This window comes from Aythya ferina, assembly GCF_964211825.1.
Source record: "Aythya ferina genome assembly, chromosome: 3".
Lineage (NCBI taxonomy): Eukaryota > Metazoa > Chordata > Aves > Anseriformes > Anatidae > Aythya > Aythya ferina.
The window spans coordinates 66,625,926-66,636,288 of NC_140298.1; the positions used below are offsets into that span (position 1 = coordinate 66,625,926).

The 10,363-nt window shown below is 42.3% G+C and overlaps 1 protein-coding gene across 2 annotated transcripts; it reads right to left on the bottom strand.

Moving 5' to 3' along the window:
* Window positions 1-6,772, bottom strand: COQ3 (coenzyme Q3, methyltransferase). 2 transcript variants are annotated; one of them, XM_084514535.1, is made up of 7 exons: window positions 6,725-6,772; window positions 5,988-6,111; window positions 5,478-5,630; window positions 5,226-5,325; window positions 3,872-4,114; window positions 3,016-3,175; window positions 1-1,779 (listed from the first exon to the last, which is right to left on the bottom strand). In XM_084514535.1, coding segments are annotated over exons 2-7 (855 nt in total). In that variant the 5' UTR covers window positions 5,990-6,111; window positions 6,725-6,772; the 3' UTR covers window positions 1-1,582. The 2 variants fall into 2 exon arrangements, with proteins under 2 accessions (XP_084370661.1, XP_084370660.1); XM_084514534.1 differs by having other exon boundaries at window positions 6,585-6,747.
* Between the last annotated feature and the right edge of the window lie 3,591 nt (window positions 6,773-10,363).

The following is a 10,363-nucleotide window of genomic DNA, read 5'->3' on the forward strand; positions in this document are numbered from 1 at the left end:
GAGTGGAGGCTCCCATGCGAAAGAACAAGGTCAGGCAGAGCAGAATGAGGGAGTTACTCCTGCAGAAAGCTCACATACTGCATCCATCTCTGCTGTCATGCTGCAAAAAGGAAGAGCAAGAACTGGAATGGATTCAGGTTCTTACTGTAAAATTTTATACAAACTCAGAAACTTACAGCTACTACTGCCACAGTGTAGAGATCATTTTCTCTTGAGTAAATAGACTGAGATTAAAGGATGACTCGACTCAAAACTACACCAACTGCATTTACAAAAAAAAAAAAAAAAAAAAAAAAGATGTTAGGACATCACTGGCTGGAATCTGAGTTTAAACCATTTCAACTGAGTTTAAACCATTTCAACTAATGAACGTTCGGAACCATTTCCTCATCGACAGTGCCTTCTCCATCATCGAACTTGGGAATTTTTCTTACCACAAGCTAAACTATTGCCCAGGTAATACAAAGCAGCATTTACTGTCATAGAAACGTTCACGCTAGAGAATCCTTTTCAGTATTAGTATCTATGAATGCTATTACTTACATTACCAGTTAGCTACATTCTTATGTACATCATCAGATCCATCATGAAATGTGGATTTCAAGGTACCATGCAGTAAAACAGCAATAATGCAAACCACAGTAGAAACGCCCAAGTAGCAGAAAAAAAAGCTTAGTTGTCACCCCTGCAAACTGCACGTTAGCATGGCCAGCCCACCTCTCTACCGACATAGCTGAAAGAAAGAGAAGGAAAGAGATAAAACCATAAACACACATAACACATTTTATTTAGGAAGTCCTATTTCAGAGCAGATTAACACTTTTCCTTACCTTAGCACCAGGACTTAACATCTGACTAGGTGTGGCATTGCAATTCTAGGATAGACTGCTAACGTGTCATTTTTCAAGCTTAAAGCTCTGGTTGCTCCTTTTATTCAGGTAGAAGAAGGTTGAAACAGGCACAGACGAAGTACCTTTATGGTGGTAAGACTTCTGAGACAGAGGCATTCTGGGCAAGGAAATTCTTCTTCCACTGAAGTCAGCTCACATCAACTGTAGAAATAGCACGACCCAACAGAAAAGGTTTGCTGCTCTCTTTATCTTTTCCCTCTCAGGAAGAAAGCACAATATGGAAACAAGTGGTGTTTTCTGAAGTGTTTTGTATATTTTAACTGACTCAGTTGTGTAACGGATACATATAAAGCATTTCAGTTCTCAAACACTGTTTTCAAACTCACTCTACACTTAAGCTATCATTCTCTGGAGATCTGGGTTTTCCTCAGATCACACACAAACACCATCACACATAATAGCTTGGAGGGAGGCTCTTGACAGATTAATTTGAAACTACTTTCTCATAAAAATATTTATTCTTCAAAAGCTTTGCTCACTTCAATCTTAAATGATTCCTGAGATAATGGGCGCTTGTTTTTTTCTGAGACTGCCCGAAAATATTTGTCCAAAATAGCGTCAGCATTATTAATGCAAACTGCAAGCTTGTTGTCACAAAAGGCTTTATTATGTCCATCTGTGTAAAACCTTTTCTGTTCCTGGGGCAGTCCATCAGCACGCATCTCAGATGGTCACACGCTGGTGCCAGCTGTGGCTGAGCGCTGCTCGCTTTCCATCTCTGACAGAGACTCTGTTGGGCTTGACGGTCCCCCAGCACCAGATTTCACAGCGTGCATCGCATAGTTAATGCTCGTGCTTTCCATCCAGCTCCACGACCCCGTCAGGGGGTTGTACAGCATCCCATTCACAGCCTGAACTGAGAAGCCATCTAGAAAAGTAAGAAGGCATACAGCAACTGTGTCTTCAAATACTGTAAATCGCTGCCACATAAAGCACTTTAGAATGGCGTCTGAAATTATTCCACTGAGCTGTGGACAGTGCTTCACAAGCTTGTTTTTGTCAGATACCACCAGAAGCAGAGACAGCAGCATCACCACTGGCAGTGCTGGTGATCGCTGGTCCTTGCTGTTGGTGGCAGCAGCAGGAGCCCTGTGCCAGGCCAGCATTACCACGCTACATGGTGAGCCACTGCAAAGCAGCCTGCTAGGAACCCCAGCTTCACACCACCACGTTGTGGTGAACGGTAACATTTTCTGTAGGCAGACACATCCTTCAGATCGACACCGTATACTTCAAAATCAAAATGTGTGCAAGTCTTTGGAAGGGTTTTGCAGATTCCCTTTAGAATGGGAAATACAGGAAAGGCAGAAGAACACAATCACTGACTCAGCACAATCAGAGGGATTTAGCACTCCCTGCTGAGCAGCTCTCAGTTCACTGCATGACTGTGCTGTATCCCAGGGGGATGCACGAGACAAGGCAGAAAACAAACACCCTATCAAAACAAATCGCTCCACAGCACCTGCTTCTCCTTCTGAAGAGAGAATGGAAAGAACCACCAGCATGTGAACAGGTGTTAGTCATGATCCTTACTGAAAGAATAACAACTCATACTCCAAGTTCTTTACAGGGAACTAAAGGAAAGTGGAATATGAGGTGAGAGGGTTTTAAAACATCTGCAGAGAAGGAGGGCAATGAGCAAACTCTTCCAGCTCAGTGCTTTGTCTATTTTAAAAGCAATCAAACCACAGAAATTAAATTATTTGTTCAAATCAGCATGGTACAGTTTGTCAATAGCTGACTAATGAATTTGTGGTAGGTTTCATCTTCGCATTCTTAAAGAAATCTTTTAGTAACATTGTAAGAATCAAGAACATAGAGCAGTAACCAGAAATAAAAACACCTCCTCCTAACAGGAAGATGACAGACAAAGCAATAGCAGCAGTGCAGCTCCCGAGTGCCAATACCGTTATTTTCTGACACCTGTCCTGGAAGATACGAAGCACGTCACGGCACACATCCTGCCATCAGGACAGGATGGAAAACCTTGCTTGGCCTTTTCCCTTGTTGGTAGCCATCACCCCACCTATCTCATCCCCTTGCCATTTCTCCAGTGATTATCTGAGTCTCTCTCTGTGTTCCCATCACCTGGCCTGGTACTTACATGATTCCAGGAGGCGCTGCAGCTCTTCAGGGGGAACAAACTTCTCCCACTCATGCGTTCCTTCTGGTACGATGCCTACTATTTTCTCTGCGACCACAATTCCCAGGATATAGGACAACTGTGTTTTATTGATTGTAGTAATGAATAAAGAACCTTCAGGCTAATTAAAATATTAAAATGATCAGTTAGAATAATATTTAATAAAAAAAATGAACTGCATATTTACTTGCATTAAAACACATTACTTGTCTATCTACAAGTTGATATGCCGCAAGAGTAAGAACTAATTTCATCTCAGGACAGGTTATTTACAAGCATACAAATACAATTAAAAAGTCAGAATATAATCTTCTAAGATCATCACCTGGTAGTCCTTAAAAAGTTCGCATAACCAAAGTCTTGGATGGTCTGAAAACCATTTCCTTGCCCCAAAAACACCTAACAAAGTCATTTATAATATTGCCCAGGAAATGAATAAAAGATAGGTGATTTTTTTTTTTTTTTAATTAACACTGCCATGTTTCCTCTTACCTAGATGAAATCAGACTCATTCAGATTTATTAAGGTCTTGATGCAAAGCAACATTTCAACACATAGACAGTGTCATTAGCACTTTTTTAAGGCAGGGCTGGGGAAATAAATTTCCTCCCACTTCAGGTTCCCAAAGTTGGGAAGATCAGGAAGATGTACTCGCATTATCAAGGAGAATGGGAGGCACCTCCAGAGCATGATTCAGACCTCAAGCACTTCAGGGTGAATGAATGCAGATGTTGGTGTTTTCACATAGCTTCAAGTTAAAGCCTTGATAATAAAAGAGAATAAATATTCCCAATAATGAAAGCAAGAACTCTCTTACCTTTAACACCTGGGAGCAACACTTGATAAACGTTTCAAGGTCAGCCACATGCTCCACTACTTCTGAAGCTACAATTACATCAAACGTTTCCATACACTCTTCCACCATCTCATCCAGTGAACTGGACTTGTACTGTATTCTCTTGGCCAGAACTGGATCAAATGACTTGTGCTGATCTGCTGTTCTAATGTTGTCCTCCAGAGGATCAATTCCGGTAACTGAAGCTCCCAGTCTACCTAGAGGCTAATAATACAGAGTAGAATTTATTCTCTGCACGAAAACAATTTACTTAAAGGTGTCAGCAACTCTGCAACGTACACAAACGGCGCAGAGAACACCTGTATGGGAAAAAGACAAACAACAATAAATGATGAATGCTGATCCAACAGTTTTGTTTTAAATGGTTATTACAGGGGAAGAAACACACATTTAGTGCATGGGGGGGAATAATTTTCTCAAACACAGAATTATATACTGGAATATATACATTTAAGTTGTTTTTCAGAATAAACTGTTCTGAGTTCAAAGATTTCCTCCACTATTACCTGCAGATCCTGGAAAGACAAAGAGGAAGAATCAACAGTATTCAAAGGGGAGAAAACAATGCCAAATTTAATTACTGTCATTACTTTCTCTGACATCCACCTGTAATGGTAAATCCTCATATCTTTTTAATGGTTACTTAATGCATGATTATCTCTGGTACTTTCTCACTGCTGAGAACTAAACACTGATGTTTGCTAGGATAGCATCACGCTTGGCTGTCACTCAAGTTTCTCCAGTGTCTTCTTACTCATAGGTTAACACCTCAGTCATCACCTCTTCTGAAACTGAAACAGGCTGCAGAACATGACCACATGTATGTTATTCCAACCTGAAATTCACCGGTCATTCAGCCTGAGAAGGCCACACAGCAGATCAGTTTTGCCAGTCTTGTCAGAGAGCTGACTGTCAAAAGACCACAGCATTTTGCTTAGAATGTATTAGAGGGGGAGGGAAAAAAAAAAAAAAAAGAAAGAAAAAAAAATTCAGGTGCCTTTGCAACACTTCATTTCAGATGCTGATGCAGTTCCTAGAATAACTCAGCCAGATCTGTCATGCTAAATTTATGAAATACCCAAAGTCTACTGACAGAATACAGCCACTGCAAATCGTTACTTCTCAATCCCAAGTTTCTGCAGACTGCTCAGGAGTCCGTGCTGTTTGTAGAATACTTCAGAACATTTGGCAACTAAACTACTGTGAAAGAGAAAGCCCCTTCTCTGAGGGTTAGGCATTAAACAGCATAATGGTTAAACAATTAAAAAACTTAATATGCTTTTTAACAAGAGAAACAGAGCACCCTGTTTCTTACCTCACTTAGCAGTCCACCACCACAGCCAACATCCAGAATCTTTATTCCAGAAAGCGGGCTTCCCAGATGATAATTGCTACTCATGTTCAACAGAGTATCTCTGAAAGAAAAAGGACATGATTAAGGCCAAACATACAAGGTGGTTTAATAGATGTAACATGGAGTTACCTTAAGGATCATTGTTATTCTTAGTGTTTTTTTTGAGGTTGCACAGATAGAGCACATATAAAACATCTGTCTTCAGAACCATACCTAATAAATGGCACTCTAAGGTCATTCATAGAATGAAGGGCTGAATAGTCTCCTTCTTCATCCCACCACTTATGTGCAAGGAGCTGGAATTTTTTCATCTCCTTTGGATCCACTGATGACTGTGAGGTGCTGAAAAGTCTCTTCGCGGTGAGCCTAAATAATGAAAGCTGAGTATCATGAAATTAATACCTGAAATATGATGGGAAAAACAAACCCTGCATATTCAGACAATGAAAAAAAAATAAAATAAATAAAACTCATGGTCCTTTAGAGACTCATTATACTTGATTACAAGCAAACAGATCTTCTGCACTGTATGTATAATGTGTCTTCCAAAACAGATGGCCGCATACCTGTAATTTTTAAATTAGTCACTTGTAAAACAAAAATAGGCTTCGAAAAGAACACTTTATGATGTTTAAGAATTACTTCAAGCGACACTGTCACAAAGTAAACCTAAATTATTATTGATGAGGAGTCACGTGGAATTATTTTAGTCGCACTACTTACATGCTGCTTTTTATTTCAGTCAGAGGGGCGGGCAGAGTGCTACTGGCCTCCAGCTGTGCTTTGTGATTATACTTCTGCAGAACAGGCCTTGGGCCCGTCCAAAAAGACAGCTCGCCATGGCCACCTGCATGAACAGAAGAAGGGTGACGGGATGGGAAACAGCAGCGCTGAGAGCTCAGAGGCACAGAGATCTGGTTTACCAGGGCTGCTCTAAGAACTCCTGCATGTGGCTCTCAGCGCTATGGTTGTATTAGGAAAAGGAAGCCGGTGGCTCACTAGAAGTCATGAGGACTGCTTTACAGTTTTATTGAGATATTAACTGTGCAGGCTCTTGCTCACTGTGCTGCTGGAGGCGTACACCCACACCCCCCCCGGGCTCCAGTTCCTGGTTCGCTGTATCTTAGCGCAAGGCACTGCCGAGGAAACTCACATAAACCCCCACGGGCCCGCTCTCGGAGCCCTTCCCCAGGCCAGCACACGCCAGCTGTGCCCTCACACCCCCCTCGCACCCCCCTCACAGCCGCCCCCAGCCCCGGCCGCACGCCCCGAGCGCCCCCCGGGGGTCCCGGCTCCCGCCGCGGCCCCTCGGCCGCTCACCGCCCGCCGCCGCCTCCCGCCGGCCCCGCAGGGCGCGGGCGATGGCTCGGAGCGGGCCGGGGCCGCTGCCGCCCCGCACGGCCCCGGGGCAGCCCCACACGGCCCCGCTGCCTCCCCACACGGCCCCGGTGCCGCCCCACATCGCCGCCGCCGCCCGAGCACCGCGCCGGGGCCCGCCCCGCTCCCTGCTCCCCGAGTCCGGCGGCAACGGAGGCGGCGCGGCGGCGTTCCGCGGCCCGCCCGGTCCGTCCCTCCCCATCCCTTGTTAAAAGCCGCCTGGCCCTGTGTGGGGCTGCTGCTGGAGGTTATTAATAAAGTATTTGAAGCGTTGTTAGTGGACGTTTTTAAGCTGCTGGGGTTTTATTTTAGGGTAAGGTGGAGGGAAGTCACGTTGATGGGACGCGCCTGGGGACGTGTGAGGGAAATGGCAGCGAGGAGAAGCTGCAGGGCTGGCGGGAGCTCCCTGTCTGCCATAAAATCACGGAAAATGACGAACGAAGCCATTCCAGCTGCTTCTTCCCGTGTCCTCCCCCCAAAAGCCTTATGGAATTTAAGAAGCACGGCTGCAAGCACCCACCCAAGGCTGCCCAGAGGCACGGCCGTGTCAGCCACAGCGGGCAGTGGGACCTCTCCCCTCTGCCTCGCCCGTGGTTGCACCTGGAGAAGAGAGGCAGTGACTTCACTCACATGTATGCCCCTTTCCTCTGTGTGCAGAGCTGATCCGAGCTCGTCTTGGGATGAGAAAACATTCCTCTAGCAGAGAGTGGCTGACACCGTGATCAGCTCCCCATAGGCTTCTGGAGAAGCCGAGGTCAGTGTGGTCGCAGCCCTGTGAGAGCTGCACCAGCGAGTGCAGGAGCTGCTACAGGGGCGATGAGAGGACAGTCCCTTCCTCGAGCACCACAAGATGCTGATTTAGCTGCAGGGTTGGGTTGAGGGGTTTGAACCCGTAAACCCCTGTAAGCAACTCCAGCAGTTCAGTGCTGACAAGTCAAGGCAGCTCTTTCCCTTGGCTGGCTGCGGTAGGGAGCTAGTTTAACACTCCTGAGTGGCAATGATCCAAGCCAGGTTTAACCAAGGAGAGGACGCTTTCCTGACGCTTTATTGAGCTACGGGTTGGAGCAGTAAGCCCACCAAGCAGGCATCCCCAGGCGCTCCCAGCCTCGATGCGATGCATTTGGCTCTGTGCCTGCTGCGGGCCTGTTCCACCAGTGCGCTGATGGAGATCTGCACCTTTACAGATCTGCCGTCATACTTCATCTGGTAGTCAGTTGTTTTGTTTTGAAGAAGAAAAAATCTAAATAAAGACTACTGAAAAGTCCCAGAGAAGATTGTCGCTGCTGTGTCTGAATACATGGCAAATGTGCTCGGTGTGCATCTGTACAGCTTCCTTAAAGCACAACACTAAGCCTTCCTCCAGCCTGTGCTTATGTATATTCCTTAAGCAAATTAATTGATAATTTTTCATTTATTTAGCAGAGCAAAGGCATGATCTGAAACGAGAGCCAATACATTGCCATTGCTTTTTATATTTTCTATTTAAAGAAAAAAAGAGTAACAAGTAATTAAACACATGCACACTGGAATATATTTTACTTAACAGGATAAGCTGGTTTTAAACTAGAGGTGGCTATTCCACTATTAAATGCAAATTTTAAGATAACAGCATTTAAAAGCCACGGCCCAGGCTTCCTTCGGCCTTAAGACAGGCAGGCCCTCAAAGACACAAACCAAGAATCATACCAGAATTCAGGAAGTTTGTAGCTGCTCAACCTTTACATTGTTTTACTTTGCTACTGTTGGCCTATCCACAGCAGGAGCCTGTGTTATTAGATTACAAAACACGTATCTTTGGGTATTTATTGACAATGTTTTTTGTTGTGTTTGTCTTCAAAGCATTATTTGCATGGAAACCAGTTTTTTCACTTGATCCGATACCATCCCTTATTTATAAATTTAAAAAAAAAGTCAAGGGAACTCCCTTAGAGTTACTGCATGACAGTTGGAAGTTGTATGTCTTGCTCTCCTACATTGCACAAGTATCAAAATAACTTTTAAATGTTTATTTAAAAATGTAGAAGAATAGAGTAAAAAAAAAAACAATTCAGACTTTTCCAAAATGACACATTCCCATTTTTGTAGCACATATTTACACATTTTAATTTAAAATCACTTCAAAGGTACGGAATCACGATTGGATGTTATTTTAACCTTTACACTTGAAAAAAACACTCATAAGGGAGTCACTAAAACATGAAAAAGCCTAATGTATGTGAAACTGACATAGTACCAATGTAATTTTAAGTACTGGTGTGCTGAGTAAGCTGTTCAGTAAAATTTCTGAAACAGTTAAGTACAGAGATCGTATGCTCTTTTTATTGGCATACAGTCACTACCCATATAAGTGCATTCGTGTCAGAAAAAATAATGTCCATATTTACAGGAAGTGACAGAAGTCCAGTTGTTGGCAGAGTATATAAAGCTCTTCATACAATCTTTTTTAATTGGTAGACAGATAATATAAAAACTGAACCGAAAATCAAATTCAATGCACATTGGAAACTGTATTCCTCAATAGCCTTTCTTAAAATTAGTTTTATTTCCCTTCTCTCTCTCAAAAACAAAGTCCTTTTGAGATATTTGAGCTGCTATGCCACCTATACTATTCAAGAAATCCTTGCTTTTACTGAAAGCCAATAGCATACTGAGATTGGATCAACATTATTTGTATCTGTATAAATGCCACTAAAAGTAGTGTGTTGAAAATTTATGCCTTATTTTGCTATTAGGTAGGACTGCTTATTCTACTCTATTATAAAAGTACTCAGTTTGGGATGTATGCTATTCGTAATTGAATTAACTAATTATTTGTAACATTGTTTTAATAAACATGCATGTATTCAACAGCCATTAACTTGCTTAATAAATGTATAGTTAAAATGTATTTTTTCCAGTGAAGCAGTTTACTTCTGTGTCTAATTATGAAAGAAAATACATTGGCAAAAATGCTACATAGCTGAATTCTACTTTTAGTTAAATGGATTAATCTGTTCAAGATGACATGCTTTGCAAGTTGCCTTTACTGGTGTATTTTTTTCTTAGAAGATACAGCCATCAAAGAGATCTTACTTTGATGTTAAGCCTTTTATCTTTTTCACAACTGGTATCATACCAGACCTTTCAGGAATAGGTCTCCAATCTTCCCCAGAATTAATACTCATTCTTCTCTAACAGTCAGTGGCCTAGGGTTGCAGGTTTTTTAGTTTTGTTTTTGTTACTAATAACAGTAGTTCATTTCCTGAAGAAGGAGGTAATCAGTGATTTCATTCACTTTATAGTGATATAAAAAACATTAACAAAATTAAATAAGTTGCTGTCTAGCCAATGTATTAGCTTTATAGGAACCACAATTCTCGTAACACTAGCAAAAATAACCAGATTTAATGTTTACTAAACATTTAAAGCATATGCCAAAATGTAAAATCTATCTATTGTCAGTTTTCTAATGTGTATTGAGTGCCATTTATGAATATATTCCATAGAACATCTAAAATACTGAGTCTTGTTCCTGTAATATCCCTAAATGTCCACAAAGTTTTCTCTGAAAACTGGGTGAGGAATATAGTTCCAGAGCTCAACACTATCACACAAGATCGATCAGTTAGTTGCACACATTCCTACTGGGATTCAGTCTGTTTATGTATAGCTTGGATTACAGTGACCCATATTTTACACACAAAGCATATGTTACTTGATAGTCCAAAAAAAAAAAAAAAAAA